This window comes from Electrona antarctica, assembly GCF_951216825.1.
Source record: "Electrona antarctica genome assembly, chromosome: 12".
Classification (NCBI taxonomy): Eukaryota; Metazoa; Chordata; class Actinopteri; order Myctophiformes; family Myctophidae; genus Electrona; species Electrona antarctica.
This window is the reverse complement of record NC_136793.1, coordinates 20464938-20487860: the sequence shown is the minus strand read 5'-3', so window position 1 is coordinate 20487860 and position 22923 is coordinate 20464938. Positions and strand designations below refer to the sequence as shown.

Below are 22923 nucleotides of genomic sequence, written 5' to 3'. Positions count from 1 at the left end.
CGTCTACATGACGTAAATTCTCCATTCATTGTCAATGGGAATTTAATCTCTTTTATTTGAATAGCCTAATCAACATCCGAGCAAAATGTAATACATTTATTTTTGAATTAATTATTCATCTTTAACAGTTATACTACTGAAGTTTGATTTAATTTACAGATCAGCAGGTTCACACACAGTTTGTCATTGTTTCATCATTAAACATAACAGTAAAATAAATCTTATAAACCATTTCCACTTTCTCTCACATACCCCTTGCAATACTTCCATGTACCCCTTCGGTGTATACGCATACGCACCCCCATTTGAGAAACACTAAGTTTATGCCAGTCCTGCTTCGTGTTTTGCCAAATCAATAATTCATGTTCCTCAAACAAAAAGCCATTGCATGTTTGCAAATTAACTACAGAATGTGGCTACACGATTCTCAAAGGCGCTTGGGAGGGGAGATTACAACACTGTGCACCTTTTCTAGCCAAATTCCCCACCTAGCCTGTCAAAGGCGCCAGTGCAGTACACTAATGAGTACATGCAGTGTTCCTGCTTTTCTTCAGAATATTATTTGATGGCAAAGAGGTAAGGTAGATCAATCAATGAAGGCACAGGGCAGGAACATTTTTGTCAGGAACATTTTTGTCAATAACGTATTAAAAACATACTTAAAAAAGACAAGACCAAAATAATACATATTTACATTTACAGGAATGGTTTGATGTCAAACTCTTCATTTAGACTGTATGGGGCCATAGTGTTTAAATTATAAATGTGGAACATTTCTCTTTGGAGCTCCTGATTTTCCCCTCTCGGGGGTTTGTCCACCTTTTCGATGCCTAGATATCGAAACTGGCTAATATTGTGGCCAGCTTGTTTGAAGTGTAGAGCAACGGGCTTACGCTCGTCCCCGCATCTAATATTGGAGCGATGCTCGCTCATGCGGGTACGGAGGGCTCAGTTGGTTTTGCCAACATAACCTAAACCACAGGGACATTTAATGAGATAGATCACATTTGTGGAACTGCATGTGATCACCCCACGGATCTTTAGAGATTTACCACTGTGGGGATGTGTGTATGTCTGACATTTGGTAGTGAAACCACACTGGGCACAGTTACCACACCTCGGGAATATTATCTAAAAATGTGCTTTTTTTCGGCTCAGGCGTATAGGATCTGACCAGCTGGTCTCTTAAATTTGGAGGGCTACTGCTGGGGCTTGTGTGAACACAGTGTTAAGCCTAGGGTCTGACTGAATAATATGCCAATGTTTAGATTTTATTTTTATTAATTCAGAACCCATAGGAGAATATCTGAGCACACACAGTAGGGAGCATTAGCCTTTTTGGTTTTAATTTTGGGAGCGAGGCGTTCCTCTTGCGTCTTGTTTTTAAAACGGTCAACAGCGACATCCAACCATTCCTGTATCCATCTCACACACTGGCAAAAACCCTTGCCCACACTATGTAAAATACATTTTATACTCAGTCAAGCTCTGCAAGCTAAAAAGAAGAAGAGAGAAAAAAATCGTTGGATAGAGAGAACTATGGAGAAACTGGTCATTTCACAAAGGCATTCCATGCCAAAAACCTGCAGTGTCATGCTTTCCTCTTCGTCAAGTCCAAGGACTGATTAGCCAGTAGAAAGAAGTGTTCTTCAAAATAAAATCCCCTGTTCAGCTGACCTGGATCACTGGGTGCAAATGAAACGAAGCGGTTGAATGGAAGTAATGTCATCTCTTAGGACCGGTACACTGTGATACCCAAGCCTATTACGGCCCTGTCTGTGTGCCTGGCTGGCTGCACCACTAGGTCTTAACTCCCTTAACCACTTGAACCTAGCATCCCTTTTCTGGGCACGTTATAATTGGCCATCGTTATGTGAAAACACACACAACACCTTGCAAGTGAGCTTGTAGATAGATATTTCCGGCAAAGAGATTTGGTGTAGAGTGGGGAAAAAGGTGGGGGCCAAGCACAGACCAATGGCTGGCCCCAGTCAAGAACGCATATAGGGTTTAAGTGGTTATCAAAGACCCAGGGCTGTTTGTGTGCTTGTCCTGTTATGTTCGTGTACTGTATTGAGAACATTAGCGTGCATATCTGTGTTCCTTGCCCATTGTGTTCTTATTGCTCAGATATGCACTGGCAGCCTAGTTTGAAGGAGTGCTCCCTGGAATCCACCCACCTACCTTTCCACCAACTGAATTCTTTCCTTTCTCTCTCGGTGCACCTCGATCATAACTCTGGCCCTCCATTTACACAGAGAGATTTAGGATTTTCCGCTCTCAAAACTGCTCCCGAGAAGCAGCGAGCTTCAGAATGGAACATTGTGCCGCGCCAAATTAGAAGGCGAGAGCCATCTTTATTCCAAGAATAAGGTGCCACTGCCTAGACATATCGTGAGCCCCATCTCTTAAATCTTAAGTGGGCAGGTAACTGGGGTTTGCTAAAGTGGAATGATGGGGCAACTATGTTGGCCTCCGATAATCAAAATGTGATTACTGTGGTCTCACATATGTCACGGACAACCTTGATTGTCTTGAAATTGCCAATTGTTTTACTGTTTTTCCATTTCACATTGTAAGAAGAAAAGCTTGCTTCCCTTAGCCTTCATGATCACATTTCATCCAAGGATGTTTGCACTGAAGCCACTGAAATGGTTGCTGTTCCCAATAGGCCCTGTCACTATAACAACCGGGTTAGAGCTATACATTGGAGATGTGCAAACCCATTTTCTTTATATCAACACCATCCATGTTTGGGGCTTTGGCACAGTCCATGTAGAGTAGTGCTTTCAATTAAGGACCCTGCCAATTGTACTCTCTCAGAGTTACAGATCAGTAAGGGTGCATTTGGAACCCCTCGAGGAACCCTGAAGGTCCCTGAACCCCACTTTGAGAACCACTGACGTAAAGGATCAAATGTAACTAATTCAGTAGCAGTAACAATAGCGTTTTCTCTCAGTCAGTTGATTCTTCATATCCATATGAGTGAAACGGCCGGGATGACATGTTTATTTTTCAAACACAGTTCTTATATGAGGCGATCTAAAATCCCCCTATGGGGATTACAATGCAAATAAAAAGTACATGAACCAGTGGACTAAGGCGCGATTCATACTCCTATTTTAGAGCCGAATAAAAGTTGGTTCGGCTCTGTAGAGCCTACAATGTGACGTCATTTGAGGTTCGGGGGGGCGGGTACCGTCCTAAAGTCAGCTCTTCGGTGCTAATGAAAATTTCTGACGAGCCGAAATCATTTCGGCACTACAGTGGTAAAATATGAGTATGAATCAGCCCTTAGCGCCCTCTACCGATATTGACTTCAGACTTCGGTGCTCTTTCACTAGATTAGGCAGGGGGGCACAATTGAGTACTATAGACGAATAACAGTTTAAGTCCACATTTTATTCTGACCCCTCCATGAAAAGGCATCGTTGTCCTGACAATTTATAATCTGTTCTCAATAAAAACCTATTTGACAAAAAAAATAATGTATCTTGTGTACATTACATATCTAACCGTGTACCATATCAAGAATGAATGCATATCAATTGTTATTCACTGAGGCCTGATGTGTCGTTTAACAGCGCAGGAAGACAACTTAGCGAGGTCTTTGTCCAGCTGCCATCCAGGAAGGAGCTCCCAGAGTACTACGAATTGATCAGGAAACCTGTGGACTTCAAGAAGATCAAGGTAGGTTTATAATACAAAAAATCATTGCCATCAAAGCCCCATTGTGCAACACAGCAACAACAAAAAAACAGGAAAATACCGTATACAAAACAATCACATTCTCTGCCTTCCCTTTAACCTACAGATTACTGCAAGCAAAGACAGAAAGCGACAAGCCTTTGCAGCAGAAAGGTTCCGTTTAATTAGAGAGATTTATTTTGTTTACTGGGATGTAAGCACACAAGAATTCAATTTCTTCTGCAAACAAAGGAATTATTTTCTTCTTTCAATACGGTATATAGTTTTCAAAGCCAGGGGATAGTATCTCAACAACAACAAAAATAAATGCACGCAGCTCAGTCAGAACTATTCTCTGGGATGGATAGATACTGTATAATGAGTTGGAATCAATTGTTGTACCCAACTACTTGTATTCCTCCACAGACACTATCTCATCAATGACTATTTACTGGTGTGAATGAGCACTAGTCCTGAAATCAAATATGACCTCCTTACTTTTTTTTAATATTCAACTGAAGGAAGTTACTCTTGCACCAACTCAAACCAATAATAGCTGTGTTGTCGGAAATTTTAACAATTCACGTGTTATATGGCTGGAGTCACTCTTACAGCGTGTTGTGTACAGCGTGAACAATATGTTATATGACTGGAGTCACTCTTACAGCGTGTTGTGTACAGCGTGTTGTGTACAGCGTGTTGTGTACAGCGTGAACAATACGTGTTATATGACTGGAGTCACTCTTACAGCGTGTTGGGTACAGCATGAACAATACCGGTGAAATAATCCCGTGTTGGTCATAAAAGGGAGAGATAATGCTTCATTCACCCTGACATGTTGTACCCATTCAGTCAGGAATAACTCCACCCACCTGATGATATTGTTGTATATTACTAGTTTCCTTATCAAAATATGAGGTCTCATTGTGTTAAATGCAGAGGAGAAATCTACAAAGAGTACCCGAGCATATAGTTTATTTTGAGGAGATGATAGGAGATCTTATTATTTGCTGCCGGATGCAGCGGTGTCTTTTATTTTGAAGACCCCAAAATTCATCCTAAAATGAACCGGAAGCTTTTGGAATGTAGTGTGTATCTACCAATAACTGGAACATGTGTCTCGATCAGTACAAGGCTGAGCCTTCGGCACCCAGCGGTGCTTTGCGTGGGTTAATTCCTTTGAGGGTTCTACACAGGGTTCTAATATAATTACTTTTCTTATCCAACACTCCGTCTCAGCCACGGGCCACCCTTGGCTTGCTGGCTAAATCAAAGAAGCTGTTTTGAAAGTGTGCTGTAGCCCCCAGATGTGATCAAAGCAGACTCTGAAGTAGCTGAGTCAGGACCTATGAAATAAATGATAGGTTTCACAGTAGAGGGGATTGGAACTGACCCATGTACTGAAATATCCAATATGACATTTTGATTAAAACAACGATATTACATAGTATTCCATACCATAATATTCAGTATTCAGTAATTAACCCAAATAATGTTATCACTTTCTTTCTGTTCTGATTTCAGTAAATTTATATCCATATAGCCTACATTGTTGAGTTGCGTAATTAAACATGCTGGAACAATAATAATAATATCACCCAGTACTATAAGAACAACAATACATTTGGAATGCTGCCAGTAGTCGACAAAGTACGTTTGGAACTCCCTGTGCTGTGTTGTTATCGTGTGTTTGTGTCATCAGGAACGTGTGAGGAGCCATAAGTACAGGAGTGTGGGAGACGTGGAGAAGGACGTGATGCTGCTCTGTCACAACGCCCAGACCTTCAACCTAGAGGGCTCTCAGGTCTGAACCTACCCAACTCTTTCATCTACCCTGGCTCTCCGTGTGCTCTCGTCTATCCACCCCTCTTTCTTTCTGTCTTTATCCCCTGGGCCTGCCTATCTCCCTTTTGTTCTGATTCTCCCTGTTTCCAGTTCCACACACTGCTGCTTATCAGGCTTGTTTTTCCAGATTTACGAGGACTCCATTGTGCTCCAGTCTGTATTCAAGAGCGCCAGACAGAAGATCGCCAAGGAGGAGGAAAGCGACGATGACACTGATGAGGAGGACGAGGAGGAGGATGAGGAAGAGTCAGAGGCTGAATGTAGGATGCCACATCAGTCACACACGCAATACATACGCACACGCACGCACACACATTCCCTCGTGTCGTCAGAAAGCCCATTGGGCGGCTCTGTATCAGGGGTTCCCAAACCTTTCAGCTCGAGACCAAACGGATACATTTGGTGTCTCCCCAGGACCCAAAATTAATATACATGATGATGAAATTACCACTTAAGCCCTATTTAATTAATACTGGATGGTGGCTGTTTTAACTACTTAAACACTACATGTGATTGTAGACATACTTTGTTGACTGGTGTCCCTCAGGCATCTGTAGTGTACCCCCTCCTTTTTTTCCCTCCAAATGTCTTTGGTGGAAATGGCCGATCGACAAGCTCACAAGTCGTTGTGAGCTTGTAGATCATCTATAGTTTCGCCGAATGTTTCCGCCCAATAGATGCTAGGGTTCATGTGGTAAATTACTTTTTTCATTTAAATTAGGACAGTCTGGCTATAAATTCTGCCTGTTCCTCTCCCCCTATATCTCCTGCAGCCAAGTCGGTACGAGTCAAGATCAAGCTGAGTAAAGATGAGCACGGCCATGCAAAAGGCAAGAAGAGGCAGAGCCGAGGAAAGGCTAAGCCAGTGGTCAGTGACGATGACAGCGACGACGAGCAAGAGGACAATGTAGGTCATTCCACATTGACCCGTTATTCACACGTCGTTCAGGATCAGAGCAATGTCATCACCAGCCAGAGTTGACGAAAATTCTATATGTATAGACTTTAACTTTAATCCAAAAACAAAACAAACGTACGTATTGTTCTGTTAAGGCTGGGATATTTTGATGTTATATCGATATCGTAATAGGAGACTAGTAGATATCGTCTTGGACATTTTCAGAAATCTCTCTCTCTCTCTCTCGCACGCACGCACGCACGCACGCACGCACGCACGCACGCACGCACGCACGCACGCACGCACGCACGCACGTTTAAGTTATTCAAGACCCTCTTCCATCCACTGGCACCAGTTTGGTGTATATTCACTGAGCCTGTCAGCTTGGGCAGGATATTCAAAGGGATGTGGAGGCAGTCGGGGGTAGGAAGGTAGAAGTCGAGGTGTCGGGGGACATCTGCTTCACCTGCAGACTCCCACTACCTTCTGAAGATCTCTTGAAAGTTTGTGGTTGCTAATTAGTTATTAGTTCCCTTAGCCCTGCTGATGCTATTGTTGTCCTTTCTATCTCTTCCCCCACCCCCTCTATCTGTCTCTGCAGGATCAATCAGACAGGAGTAAGAGTGACGATGATTGAGGAAGCAGGTGGGACTTAATCGATAGCACTTATTAAAAGAAAGAAAATATCTTCTTTATTACTATGCTCTCCCTTTCTCTCGTTGTTTTCCCCCATTTTGGCTTGCTGTGGTGTCTTTGTATAGAAGCCCTTCACCGCCCCCACCGGCTTGAAATAATGTAATGAAAGAAATTGTGCTTACAGCAATAACCCAGTTTGAATATATTTCACTTTGGAGGAGTCTATTTTATAGTATATTTTTTACCTTTTTAACCAGAAAAGAAAAAAAGAAGAAGAAAAAAAATATATACATTTGAGCGTTGGTGAGCATTGTGTCGTCAATTTAGTCATTTGGTGAACACATACCAGCTAATGCTGTATTTGTAATGGCTTGCTTGCACTTTGAATATGAAAATCAAAGAAAAACGACATAATTATTTCACTGTACAAAGAAATGGCCCAGGACATTTCTCTAGAATAATTTCTAACTTTCAAACTGCTCATTTATTTGATTTATAGCACCTACAGAGTAAAACGGGAAACACCTAAAGAAATTACAATGTAGTACTGTATGTGGGCCTCTATTACTAATCTTCTTGTCACTTTCCAATTACACAGATGATAAAATGCTGTCTAAAAATATCAAATATCCAGCCAGAAAGACCAAGTCTTTGTTAGTGCCTGATGAGCTAAAAATTAAATTTGGCATTGTCCTGATCGATAAATCCTTTTATTTTGTTTTATATATATTTACTGTATTATTGCTTTTTAAAGAATGTCATAAGCTTGCATTTTAGAGGCAGCACCTCTTTTTCGTTACATCCAGTTATTTCATATACTCTTCACTTCATTCTTTTCAACTTGTTGTACTGTAGATGTTGTATCACAGGACAGGGTTTTTGCGTTAAACTCACAATGCAGTAGAAGAGTGATTAAAACCCATTGAAGCATCTGCTTTGATCTCTTCAGATTCTCCAGCGAGCGTGGTATGATTTTAAATGGACAAATTAGTAGACAAAAAACCACTTGTTTCTTTAATTGCTGCCAGCCACTCTAGCTTAGCGGTGAGCATACTGTAGCATTTGAGCATATGTTTGGTATAGCAGTGCTTCTCAAACATTTTTTCAAGGGACCCAATTTCAAGGACCCAATAAGTTTAACTAAGGGTCCCTTTCGAATCTCCTCAAGGAACCCTGGGTGTCCATGGACCCCCACTTTGATATAAAGGTTTTCCATTGGGTATTACTGTACATTCGCAGTGCTAATACCAAACGGTAAAGAGGCAGAAAGTTGCAGCTGACCTAGCCAGTTATTTGTTTCCTCACAGCACATCAGTGCAAGGACAACTTCACATTTTGAAAAGAAAACAGTATTATATTTTTTAGGAACAAATTGAAGGTGATTTGACAGTGTCATATAGATAGAACATTGATTTAGTTACTTAGTTTTGAACTCCCATACTATTGTTTTATATGTTGTTTGTGGCATGTCCTCGTATTGCAATATACTGTATGTGAATATACAGACATATCTTTTTTGTGTACCCTGTACTAGCAAGCTTTCCATAAGTGTGACTTAATCTTTGCTTTCTTTGCACAATATCTTTGTGGTCGCATAGCCCAGAGCAAATAAAATCTCACAGATTTTCAGCACATATTGATTTGTTTCTTCTTTTTGAAACCTTCCTTGGTTTTTCTTTTTTTTTTTTGTGTTTTTTTGTGGCTTTGGGTGGGAAGAAGACATGCAGTAAAGGCCGTCGGGATCGGGAGTCGAATCCGCGGCACACTGCCAGACTGGATTACCAGCCAAGGTGCCTGGACCATTGAGCCATGGCCCAGGTCTGGTTTTTCATTTTTAATCTTAAAGACGAGCTGAAATGGCATTTTGCCATCTTACTTCTCTATCGTGACATATTTTACAGTACAACAGGAAACGTAGCTGGAACATATCTGTTCGTTGTCTTAGCACAGGGGTTTTCAACTAAATCAGGCAGGGTGCCACAATTGTTGTCTCCACCAGGCCGAAGGCATGGGGAGAGAGTATGTTTTGCACTCCGTCTGTCCTTGTCTCCACCAGGCCGAAGGTAGAGAGTATGTTTTGCACTCCGTCTGTCCTTGTCTCCACCAGGCCAAAGGCATGGGGAGAGAGTATGTTTTGCACTCCGTCTGTCCTTGTCTCCACCAGGCCAAAGGCATGGGGAGAGAGTATGTTTTGCACTCCGTCTGTCCTTGTCTCCACCAGGCCGAAGGTAGAGAGTATGTTTTGCACTCAGTCTGTCCTTGTCTCCACCAGGCCGAAGGTAGAGAGTATGTTTTGCACTCAGTCTGTCCTTGTCTCCACCAGGCCGAAGGCATGGGGAGAGAGTATGTTTTGCACCCCTTCTGTCCGTGTGTGTCCCTGTGTCCGTCCGTCCGTCCGTTATCAGCTAATCTCCGGCACCGTTAACCCGGTCGATGCCAAACTTTGCACACACACTCCCTGGATGCCAACGATGAACCTCTGCCCAAAATTGTCCAGAACGGCCTATTATAGCGCCACCATGAGGCAGCTTTTCAAATTTTTACCTGTAACTGCACCGATCTGCGTGAAACGTGACCTGCATTTTTCACATCTGCCTTTTATAGCGCCACCAGGAGGCCGACTTTTGTAAAACATTTTCTTTTTATTACTCCTCCAGATTCTGTCCAAAAATCCAGCAAATCGTTACACAGTATCTCTATAGTCATGTGCTCAAGAGGATCTGTCCTATATTTCATATTCCATCCTAATTGGCTATAATTGGCTTTCAAAGTTTGCAGGATTGGCCCGTTTTGAACAAAGCGTCAAATCATGAACGCAGCATGCAATTTCCTCAGCCTACTAGGCTGAGGAATATTTCCCACCTTTTCCACCAACAGGTGGATTTTTAAAAAATACATTTTTGGAACAAAATGCCTCAAATTTGCCATCAAAGGCACAAGAAGAAATGGCACCCTTTTCACATTGGCCTATTATAGTGCCACCAGGAGGCCACGACCTGGCCTGGTGGAGACCTGTGCCCCGAGGGGCACTTTTTCCAGTTGAACTTGAAGTCGGGGGCCACAAGACAAAAAAAAGTTCATGGTTTAACCGGAAACCGTTTTGTTTGTTTGTTGATTGTTTTGTACTGGTTCGTTAAACGCTTGATCATTTATTATGTTTTTATTTATTTTGTGATGCAAATGTACAGTACTTCAGATCATGTAGTCAGACTGCTGCCCAATTCTGCCTTGAAGTTATACATATGGTAGATTTAAAAATATTTGGTTTATAAAGTACTTGAATAGAAAGCCATACTTGAAAAAAATAACAGATATCTGGTGTTAAAATGTAGTTAAGGTTTTAACTTTTTCATAGTCAAATAAAATAGCCAGAAATGTCTTTTTGGTTTCTCTTCTCGTCCTTGCTTTATAATGAACTGATTTTCAACTTTTTGAACATGTTAAATAAAGCAATACATTTATATGTAATTTGTAGCTAGATTCACTAATGATGTAGCTTTCAAGCACTTTTTCCACCAAATAGCTTGGTGGCTTAACAAAAGCTCTTTCATGTTGATGTGCCATTGAACGTGTAGGGAACATTTTCAGTGGCACATCAACATGAAAGAGCACAGCATACGTTTTGAGTGCATCTCCCTCTTAGTAGCTACCTATTTCTGGACTCCAATCACTCAATAGCATCCCAGGCTTAATGGCATGATGCTCTAACTCTCAACAAATGGTAAACTCTACTAATCTACTGCCAAGGACGACTTTTTTATGACTTATTTTTTTATGTCAGAAAACGGCACCATCTTGTATAAATACAATACAGAGTCGCAGTCCCACAGGAAACGGAAAATCGCTAAACGCATGTCTTGAAAAGGTAAGATGTAATGAAAAAGGCTGCCAAGGGGAGAACGCGGGCGGGGGCAGGCTGTCAGTCAATGAGTTAATGACCCACAATGAAAGCTTGTGCTCTTAGTGTCCCGCACACCGTGACACTGTCCCCGTTTAAATGTCATCTTGTTCTACACTGACAAATAATCCAATTTATCAAACACCATGGCCAATCACGGTTGGATGGTCTCTTGAGCCAGCTAGTTCACTGAAAAGAATGCTCCACACTACCTTTCCCTGCAATTGGTACCCAATTGCGGCACCTTGCGTGCATTGTGTGACTCAAACACTGGAGGGCAGGAGAGAGGCCCTCACCCTCATGCTCCCCCACACATCAAAACAGCTTTCCTTTTTGTATTCCTGCCATTTTAAACGGAGCTCATCTAAGCCGATTCCCGTTGAAGAAAAGACATCCATCGGCCCTCTGTTTATGTAGCTCTTTGATGTGCCGAACTGTTTGGATAGACTTGAGCCCGAGAAGAAAAGGGCAAATTGGAAGTTAATCCTCGTCTGAGCACCAGAGATGTCAGCTGGGAAAAAGTCAGGTGCCAATGCAATTCCTGCTATTCCTCTGTAGCCTTTGTTAGGGGTCCCGCCATCATCACATTCTCCGGGCGGCAAATGGTGGTTCGCCCAATCCCAAACAGATTCAGGGAATTTCACTGTAAAGCCTTTCTAATGAGTCATGAATGATGATGTGAAAGGGCCAGATGGCTCACTATTATTAGAAAACCCAGTTGATCTGGTGTTGTAACACGTCCACTTTCAAGGCGGTAAACGGGGCCCTATCAGTACTAACGCATGCACAACTTAAAAGACAGCGGGAGAACGTGTTGTCCCTCTCGGGATTCCTGGGTTCACTACCAGTTTAACGCATGATTGAGAGAAAGGCTCTCTTCTGTATCTTGTACTGAGCCCCCTGGTCAGCTGCAGCGGCAACACTAAAGACAAGCATAGTGCAGCACATACACAGACCTACTCACATTTCCACACATTTGGCATTTATGAAAACAAGGCTAGGTGAAACGTAGCATTTGCTGGTGCAAAATTGTGGGCAATTTGTTTAAGAGATAGTCAGTGTAGTGTCTTGTTCAGAATACGGCTCTATTCCCTTATTCCCCCCTTCCTGTATAATTGACAGGATTTCACACACTTGCCATTGCTGCCTGAGGAAGAGTTATTACTAGGCGCATTGCCAAGTAGTCTGCATGTTTTAAGCCATTTGTGTGTTGATAATCACCCTTTAAATATTGTAAAGGCATAATTCACACATGATTAACTCATGTATGGATGATCAGTATCACCTACTTACTGTATTAACATGAATCCTGCTCTGTCTACGTCAGTTGTCATACTGCAGGCGTGCATTGTAGAGGCTCATGGCGGCACTCGTCTCTGACCCAACGTCTCTAACGTAATCAGTCAGTCCATCTATTGGCCTGACCCAGTTGGTCCAGCCACTATAGAAGAAGACGATAGAAAGAAATTGTTCGATGTTAGAATATGTGGGCAGCTGTATACACTGTTGTACACCATGTGTACATGCTTTGAAGGATATTTGTCATATCCCTTATTTGTATAATAATACATGATGAAAGGCCTGATATGGACCTGATCTCAGTGGTTCTCAAATGTTTTAATTTCAAAGACCCCCATAGTTTGAGTTCACTGAGACAGAATGGGTTCATTTGGTAACCCCCTCAAGGAACCTTGAGGGTCCTTAAGTTGGACCTCACTTTCAAAACCACAGTTGTATCTTAAATAGACAGTCAGGAATAGAGCGGAATTAGGGAATGATGTTGGAAAATGTTTTCACAGTGAATGAAGCTTACATATTCTGGAATTAGTGTCAAAATGATTGTGTTTTACAGCATGTTTCACTTCATTATGCACAATGGCACTCTCGAGGTTTCACAACACTAATGTGTCCAGGAGAACTGGATCAAGCTAGATTTATTACCTAGTAAGAGCTACTATTTGACATTTCCTCTGGCTTTCTTGCAAAACATTGGTATTTTTAGACATTACATGTGTAACTAAATGAAACACAAGGACTCTTCAAGCATTATGGAATGATACTTGCATTTTATTTTATTTTAGCTGTGGAATCCGTTTGACTCAGGAATCAATTTGCTCCTGAGCTCTTCAGGACTAAAATGTGTGTGCCTCAGAGGGCACACTCATTTTAGTTATTGTTTTATTGTCTTTTCATTTAACCAAGTTGTTGTTTGCCATAGGAATGTGTTGGGTAGATTCATGTGTTATTTTATGTTGTGTTATGTTATCATTTACCAGCTTAGGGGCCGTTTGGTTATAGTGTGTCCGCCCTGAGACTGGAAGGTCGGGGTTCAATCCCCCGGCCGGGTCATACCAAAGACTATACGGAATAGCAGTGGAGGCCACTTAGAGATAAATAGAGATTTAGAGATTTCCAAAAATATTTATAGCAAATATTTTTAGCCTAGAATCAAGCCATCCAGGACTCTGGTGAATAAGGATATCCACAAAACATTTGATTCTGTGATTTTCTTTTCTTTTGAAAACCACGAAACAAAAGGTATTTATTTGCATTTTTCGTCACAAAATGTAAAGTTTTATGGTCATGAATCATCAGGATCCTGGATCGCTTCATTCTAGACTTTAAATAATTGTTATAAATGTTTTTTGGAAATCTCTATGGGAAAAATGAGTGGTGTCTGGATAGATGGAGAGTCAAGTGGCCAGTCCAGGCACGCTTAAATTAAAATGGACAGAAAGAAAGAAAGGTTAAGAAAACTGTATTTATATAGCGCTTTTATCCAAAGCAATTTACTTAGATTGTGCAGTACATTCACCCATTCATACACCGAAGGCGGAGGAAACCATGCAAGCCACTAGCCTGCCGCAACCAGACTTCATCTGCCTGCACTGCATATTGTCTTCAGTGCAGCGCAGTGGTATATTAATTTAGTATCGCACCGCGAGGCTAGCAAGGCACCATCCTGCTCAAGGACACTAACTCGACACTAGCCATGTTTTGCACATGGAGTGGCTTATTTTTCAGTAATTTTTGACAAGCTAACACCCAACCACAAGCAGGAAAGCAGCCTGTTAGTTTTAAGAATTTATTGTGTGGCCTACACTGTGGCTGGTGGCTGTGACTGTTTTGCCAACATGTAATTGGGCACAACACCATAAAGTGTAGCACTACACAGATGTGGTAAAAACACATGGTGTGGCTTTAGAGATGCATTTTGCATGAGTATAGGCTACATTTAGTCTGTACCACAGACTCACAGTTGTTTTGCATCAATATGAACAACATGCATGACTGTGTTTAACCCCCATGGTTCAGTGTTTTTTCGCCTTTTCCCTGTTTTGTTTTTTGTTTTTTTTCGTTCTTTTAATTTCCCCCCCGAAAATAGCAGATCTACATGTTGACAGTGAGCTTGTAGTTTGGCTTTTTTTCTACTTTTGTGCAACACTGTGTTGTACGACAAAGTATAAAATGGAGCTTAAGTGAATGTGATTTTTTTTGTCAATTCTTTGACATATATTATAAAAAACTATTTATATAAATCACATGGTTCTTGATTAGTTGATTAATAGAAAAATAAATCGATAGAATAATCACAAAGATCATCGCTGTTCTACTGGCCTAAAAATGCGGACTTGTACAGGCGCTGTTGCAGGTCGTCCATGAATATCCTGAATTTGGCATTGTACTCTGTACTGTATAGTACAGTACTGTATTATTTACCTTAAGGTGTAAAGTAAAGTAGGGTCTTGGGGCTCTTAAGGTTCAATAGCAAAGTACAATACATTACCCCCCCCCCCATGATGTCATGCCATAATCTTGTGAGCTTGTAGATCTGCTATTTTCACTATTACATAACTATAACATGAATTTCAAAACAGTTTTTAATATTTAATATCATATTGTCTGTCGTCCCTCAAACTTATTTCTAATGGTTCAACAAAATCAACAATGGCAGACATTGTAAACAAAGTGGAAATGCAAATTTGGAACTGAAGACTGAAGAGAGGGAGGAATTATACAAAGTAGGCTGACATTGATGACATCACAAATACGACCAAATCAGTTGAGCTGTTCCTGAGAGCAATTTCCATAAAAGCCCCTATATGAAGAGAAATCCTAGATTGTTCAAAATTGCATATTTGTGGGGATAGAAAATACACAGGGGAGCTCAAAAAACACCAACAAATTTTAAAAAGTTGAATTTTATGCTATACAGTTGGAGGCCATCGATATTGTCCTTTTCTTTTTGCTGAGGTTTGCGTGATCTGCGCAAAAGGACAGTTAACCCATTTTGGGCGGGAACCCCTTTTGGTGTTTTAAACATGTTATAATTTAGCTATTGAAAAATAGCAGATCTACAAGCTCATAGCGCGCCACCGAGTGGCGCGCTACGAGCTTGTAGGTCTGCTATTTTTGAAAAATCGTGAAAATATTTATTTCAGAAAACTGGAGGATTTAGAAGGATTTTTTTTAATTTTGAGGTCAGGCCTAAATGGGTCAAATGATAAGGGACAATATCGGTGGCACCCAACTGTAGGTCCTTTAAGTTTAAACGGTTTTGGACATACAAGGTTTCCACCCGACATCATGATGAGCTGTAACGGCACAGGGCTGTGAAGTGTTTTGATAAACACAGGATGAGGAGCCAGGGGGAGGAACCACAGGTGGCGTGCAGAGCTGCTTTGTTTTGAAACAGCACTTTGCGATCATTAAGTACTACAAGTTTGAGGTACTTTTATTTGAATAAACTTCCCCTGTTAATGATGAAGAAACATGAAGAAATATTCTACTGCAAGTAAGTATTCAAAATGTAACTAGTACTAGTGGAGTAATAAGTAAATATTTCCTCTGACATGTAAAGGAGATGATGTATGACATCGAAAAGTGTAAATACCTCAAAATTTGTCACATTGGCACACAAAAGTAGCAAAAATAGCCGATCTACAAGCTCAAAATGTGCTGCGATGCGACAAGCTTGTAGATCTGCTATTTTAGTTTCCACCAGGCCGAAGGCATGGGGAGAGTATGTTTTGCACCCCGTCTGTCTGTCCGTCTGCCCATGTGTCCGTCTGTCCGTCCGTCTGTGAACACTGAACAGCTAATCTCCGGCACCATTGTCTTCCTTCCCAGCTCGCAGGATTCACTCAAGTCCTCTTTTCTTTTGAATGATTTCTCTGTCTCTGATGTCCACTCCCACTCTTGGTATTTCTGTGTTATTCTCCTGAGTGTGAGACCCCTGTCTTTGCATCTCTGTATAGCACTTGTCTCAGTCTCTGTTCCAGTTCTTTTTGATTTTTGGCATGGACTATGCCTCTCTAGGTCGTCCTCAGACGAGCCCTCCATCGTCAGTTCCAGTCATCCCGGTTCTCCATACATCTGGCCATGCAGTTCGTTGGTACTTTGTGCTCCTGCGTCGTTCTTGAGTACATCCACGTATGTTAGTATGGGACGTCCTTGTGATCGATGCCCGTGTGTTGGTTCCTACAGCACCAATTTGCTGGCTGGCAGTTCCTGATGTCTTTGGCAGTGTCCTGCTAGTCTCATTCTCCTGGCTGCTATTTTCTTGCTCACCCTTGGTATTCCCTCATACAGAATCTTGTTGGTAACATGTACACTCTTGCTGATGTTAAGTACTGCACGCAACATTCTGGTGTAGCAGCCGTCTAGAGACTTCTGCAGGGTTGGCTTCAGGGTCCAGCATTCACTGCCGTATAGAAGAACAGACTCCACCATTGCATAGAAGAAGCTGAGTTTGATTTGACAGGGAGGTTGGAGGAAACCCTGTTAGCATTGAGTCCATAGGCTGGTAAGCCTCAGGTGCACATGACAATACAAAGGGAATCTTCCTGAAACAGTATAGCGCCCTCTGTAGGTGATGAAAGTAGTCAGGTGTCTTGACTGATGCTAATTCCACTAGCCTTTCTAGCATCCAGTTTAGCAATTATTTTTGCTTACTGCACTGCTTGCAGTATGCTGTCTACAGTTGGCACTGGGTGTCTCTCTCGATTGTTTACTTCTCTGAGATCTACACATAGTCTCACTTCTTTTGTGTCTTTCCTCGTCGCCACTGTGTATTGTCGGTCAATTCTTTGAGACACACATACGGGTACCGGTATTTCGGAGCGTGTCCGAATCCGCCATTGCTTAATGGGGTGAAAACAACACAGCATTGGAATTGCATTTTTTTCCCCTTTTTTTTCCCATCATAATGGTGAAGTGTGACTACTGTTTGGCCACTCAGAATAGCCAAATGGCATTGATCACGCCTCCAGGTCTTAAGTTAAGTAATAAGACCTGGTACTTAAAGGGGCATACCACTCATTTTCAACATTTTACTATGACATTAATATACCTTAGAGCTGTTGTGTGGAAATAATAAAAAATAAAAAAAGTAGTAAAATGTTGAAAATGGGTGGTTTTCCCCTTTAAGATATATGCATAATACTGCCCATAGTGTTTAAGAGGTTGTTATCACATTAACACATTGCATTCAAAGATTAATTTATCTTTTTATATATATATATATATATATACTTGGAGTTAAATTAACATTCAGGATTTACTATGTGGACAGCATTGGTGGACAGTAACAAAGTAAGACCATTTTGCGAGTATCTGTACTTTACTTTAGTATCTTTGATACTTTCTGAGTTACTCTCACTTCACTACATTTCAAACAAATTTGTACTTTTAACTCCACTACATTTCCAAGAAGGGAAAAATAATGAAGCTCACAACGTGTGACGCGTTGTCAGCTTTATAGATCTATTTTCACTATTGATATTATATAGCATTGATATTAAGAAGATTTACTTTCTAATTTGTACTTACGGTATTTTAAAAGCTCTTACTCCACTACTGTTGCTCAAGTACACATTTCACTGAGTAACTTTGTCTTATGTTGAATAATTCCTGATCTACACGTTGACCTAAGTACTGCGGTTGGTTGAGTACTTGTCCACCAAGTATTAGTCCACCATAGTGGGCAGACAGAGGGACCATGAACCATGGCATGTGGACAGTTTTCACTCTTTGGTGTGTCTTCATTCCAGCACCCTTTGGCCCTGATGTGCTCTGGAGGAATTCAACATCTGAAAGAGGAGTGGGATTAAACGTGCCAGGGATCAGCAGGTGGCTGGATTGTTAAAAAGCAGGAGCAGACCATCTCAGCCTGTTGCCTGTGGGCTTTAATGTTGACCGTTCTGACAACATTTTCTCCACAGCTGCCCTGTCTGGACAAAGCACATCTTTCTTTTTAACCACATTAAACCCGGCACCCGCTATTTTGGTTTAACCCATTATGACCTGAGACCGATAGCAGATGTACAAGCTCGCAGCACGGCACTAAGTGACATGCTATGTGTGCTTTTAATGGGCTAATTCAAAAATAGCAAAAATATGCTATGTTGCAATATGAGCTTGTATATGTATAGGGTAGGGATGTGCCGATGAGACATTTTGGCCGATATCGATATCCGATATAATTAATTTCTGTTATGGCCGATAACCGATATTACCGATGTCGATATGATCTCATTCTGTATTGAAAAATTATAATAATTTTGTCCATTCTGAAAAATGCATGTAACAGGGTGTCTGCACTGCAGGCTTAGCCAAGTCAGATTTAACTTGAATACCTTTATATTTAATATTGTGAGCTTGTAGATCTGTTCAAGCTGTTACTTTGGGCTTGTTTATCTGTAAAGACAGACCGATTAATCGGGCCGATTAATTAATCGGTCTGATTGATTGAACCGATGCCGATTTAATCTAAAAACAACTCAAATCGGCCGATACCGATGTGTTTGCCGATTAATCTCCCATCACTAGTATAGGGCATACAAATGTTTGGGTTCCACATTATTTTATCAGTTTTTCACATTGAACAGATAAGTTAAGATGATATAAAATATGATAAAATAAGATACTGTTTGACACTGTTTGCTGTTATTGTTGCAACAAAATGCCAGGAGTCTTTTAAAAATAAATCTGTCAGTCCTCCAACCAGACAGCGTGCACAAAGTACATCTGTCAGTGTGCGTGCTCCTCCCTCCCCCTCTCCCCTATCTCTTTCTGTCCCTCTGCATGAAGGCAACAGGCTCAACATGGCACATATAAACGATCAGATTGGCTTTGCAAACTCTGACTTGTGAAGGTTTTCCCCCCACGGTCCAGGAAATGGCTCCACTCAACAGAAAATATATCTGAGCTGCTTTCTTTGCTGGGGGTCACCTTCTCATCTACTCACCAAACATCTCTTGCTCTCTCTCTCTCTCTCTCTCTCTCTCTCTCTCATTCTCAAACTCATTACCGTAGATACTTCAAAACCAATCCTGATCCATTTTCCATTTATGATGGTCGATAAGTGAACGTTTATCTCCCCTCCTGTGTCCACCCTACTATACAGTTCTGAAACCTGGAAGATAACTACCAACATACTCAACAAAATACAGACATTCTCCAACCGCTGCCTCCGAGGAGTCTACTGGCCCAACACAATCTCCAATGCCAACCTGTGGGACGGACCTCACTTCACAAGACACAATTGAAACACAAATCAGGAGGAGGAAATGGACATGGATAGGACACACACTGCGTAGACAACAACAGATCAATCACAAAACATGCATTAACATGGAACCCGCAAGGCAAGAGGAAGAGAGGAAGGCCTAGAGCCACCTGGAGAAGAACCACAGAGCAGGAGATGAAGGCGCAACTAGGGCTGTCATGGCAACAACTGGAGCGGAGGGCACAAGACCGAAGGGGATGGAGGAGAATCATCAATGGCCTACTGTATGTTCCTCAGGGAATTTAAAGGCCTAAGTAAGTAAGTAAGTGTGTCCATCCTGATGCATGCTTGTGATGCTTATTTACACAGTACACCGCTTTATCCTACAGACAGTGGTCTATCCATCATGATATTCACTGTTGAAATGCACCACTAGACACCACCATAACTCTCCATTTACTAAACATATTGTATTTCATTTCATTTCAATGTTAGGTCCTGGTCCTTGCCATTCTGTCAATGAAGTCGATGGTCGACTGTTTTTTAAATCTGTGTTTTGGTTCCGTTGTGATTAGAGTGGTGCCGATGCCGATACCAGTATCGGAACAGCTAGGCAAGTATACCATATAGCCTACAGTATGTAATTCATCACATGATGCTATGTCATCTAGTAATATTTCAGTTGATGTTGCACTAATGTTTTACACTCTTACTGTACTATTTACATTATTATTTTTACTAACTTGGCGCTGCCAAATTATTGTTAATGGTGGTTTTGTTTATTACGAGGTCAGTAGTCGTCAAACTTTTTAATTTCAAGGACCCAAATAACTGAGTAAATTTGTACACTCAGTTACTGACCTGTAAGGGTCAATTTGGAACCCACTGTCCTAGATTTGTTTGTAATTGCTCACTCACTGGTATCGGATCGGTATACTCTGTATCGACGATACACAAGTTGTGAGTATTGGAATCGCTATCGGTAAGGAACAGGATGTATCGGTACATCTCTAATTGTGATAAACTCTGGTGTCTCCATAGCTGAGAATTCCACCCCCTTATTGTAGGCTATATACTGTAGTATACTGTAACTGTAAGTATATCCGGCTTAAAATCTGTGCCAGTTCAGTCCACCTTGTCCATGTAGGAGCAACCCTTGGGGGCCGTGGCCGCCGTGCCCAGCAATACGTTTTGTTTTTCCACAGCACAGCGTATGTTTTGAATTGTTTACACTGGGAGTGCTGCGTTTTTAGAAACGGAAGCCAGACGAGTGTGCGCTTGCACGTTGCACATGTGGCGTTTTCATGTGCCTGTTGAGAGCTGAAATATTTTCAACTTGGGCGTTTGGAAGCTTTTTTAGCCAAACAGTACTGTAGCGTTTTCAGCCAGTAAGCAACGCTGGCCCCATAGGGAAGATACAGCTTCAGTTTGTGTTGATATGTCAGTCATAGTCAGTGGTGGAAGAAGCTTACTCAGAGTTCTGACTTAAAAGTAGCAATAATAACAGTGTAAAAATACTTTTTGACACGTTATTTTCAGATCCTTTCCCTACAAGTATTTATATTGACACATTTATATCACTCTGACATCAAGAGACAACAAAATGTCAACCAGAGCAAATTCTACATGCACCTTTTAAATGGCTCACAAGAGACTCCTGGCAGAACAAAAAATAATTTCTGCAGGCGGTCTACACATACCCGTCTGACCAAATATAAACACTGCACATTGGTCAGGCATGTAGGCAAACCGTTTCTCAACATTCTTTAATTTCTCAGGGTTCCGTGGAGAGAGGAAGAGTTTTGCGTAGTTCACATGAGGACCACCAGTGTCTGGGAATAAACTGCTTAAAAACGGAGAAGCATTTTATCATTAAGTCTGACAGCTGTCACAAAAAGTGAAAATATACTGTATAATTTCAGTTCAGACAGAAAGGGCACGTCAGGACAACCCATTTTGAATCGGTCCCCTGAGCACTCAGAATTGTTCATATGAAACTAATTGAGCTGTTTTTCGAAGGCAAAGTGTCGTGATTTTGTATACTCTTAGAGTTCAGTTGACTAGTTTGACCAGTGGTGCTGTCATCCTGAGTTTGACAAAACAGCATCTCTCAACCTCCCTCAATTTAGGCATTTAGCAGACGCTGATGGTATTGTTGACAGAAGCTTCTTATAAGGGCTTAATGGCTCTAGGCTAGGCACTCCTTGTCAAATGAATGAAACATCAGCTGTGGACAAGAATAATAATTTACACAACCACGCACTATTATTACATGGCATTACATTGTCGTGATGTGACACATTGTGAGCTTGTAGTACAGCTATGTTCACTATTTAAATTTGTTTTTTTAATGATAATTACAAATGGTATGGTTTTGGTGTCCATGAATCATTTGTGCACATTGTATCTAGGCATCATTAAAAGAGTATTCTCGTATTCTCAAAACAGCTACTCCACCCAGAAACACTTGATCATTGATTCTTTGTCTTGTTTACAGAGGAGTATTGATCCTGTTTTGGTGGTCTCTGGATTTGATGGATGATCGTCCAGTAGCAGGTACTCTTTGTCTGTCTATCTGTTAACAGCTGTCAGTGAACAGACCACTAGCATACCAAGGAGATTCAAGTTTCACAAAGTTAGAAAGTCAACTTTATTACTTTTATGTGGCATCATTGGAAATGCATTGCGTGTGACATCTCATGACTCTCTTGAAATGCTAATAATATTTACAATTTCAAGAGAGGCTGAAATAAATTTGATTTCATATCATGAAGGTTTTCGGCTGTCCCTGAGTTGCTGCTGTCACTCTTCTTTAGTAACGTTTTTTTTTAAACTCAGGCGTTTGTGAAAGTGTGTTCTAAATGAACACACACACACACACACACACACACACACACACACACACACACACACACACACACACACACACAGAGAGATACCGGTATTAAAAAAAGAATAGATGCCTCATTGGCCGCTGCAGTTCATTGGAGCGACATGTCTCCATTGAAGGCAGGAAGTCAAGCGGAAGTGCTGAAGGCATTTGCTGAAGGCAGGCTGCGTCACTGCCCAAGTGATGTCACTAATGCGACTCCTCCATATCTCTCGCTGCCACTCAAGTAACTACTGGCCAATCACAGCACGTCTTCTCCAGGAATTCAATCCAAAGGAGCTTTATTAGCATGAGAAAACAAACGTTTACATTATATTACCTACGCACGCACGCACGCACGCACGCACGCACACACACACACACACACACACACACACACACACACACACACACACACACACACACACACTGTACTATATGTTATATAATTAAACAGGGAATAGGGGTCTTGCGATTAATATCTCCATGAGACAATTCCGTTTGTGTCTTATTTCAGAGCGCATATTCACAGCACACACACAAAAGTGCAACTATGGCTGGAGTGGACACTGTACAGTGTA

General features: G+C 41.4%; 1 protein-coding gene across 3 annotated transcripts in view; it reads left to right on the top strand.

Annotated features, from left to right (window-relative positions):
- smarca2 (SWI/SNF related BAF chromatin remodeling complex subunit ATPase 2) overlaps positions 1 to 8702 on the top strand; it is a 64504-nt gene extending 55802 nt beyond the window's left edge. For all 3 annotated transcript variants that reach the window (XM_079516792.1, XM_079516790.1, XM_079516791.1), the window contains 5 exons: positions 3585 to 3690; positions 5390 to 5491; positions 5660 to 5792; positions 6306 to 6439; positions 7032 to 8702. In XM_079516792.1, the coding sequence (XP_079372918.1) occupies positions 3585 to 3690; positions 5390 to 5491; positions 5660 to 5792; positions 6306 to 6439; positions 7032 to 7067 (511 nt within the window). In that variant the 3' untranslated portion in view covers positions 7068 to 8702. The remainder of the gene's footprint in view (positions 1 to 3584; positions 3691 to 5389; positions 5492 to 5659; positions 5793 to 6305; positions 6440 to 7031) is intronic.
- Positions 8703 to 22923: the final 14221 nt, after the last annotated feature.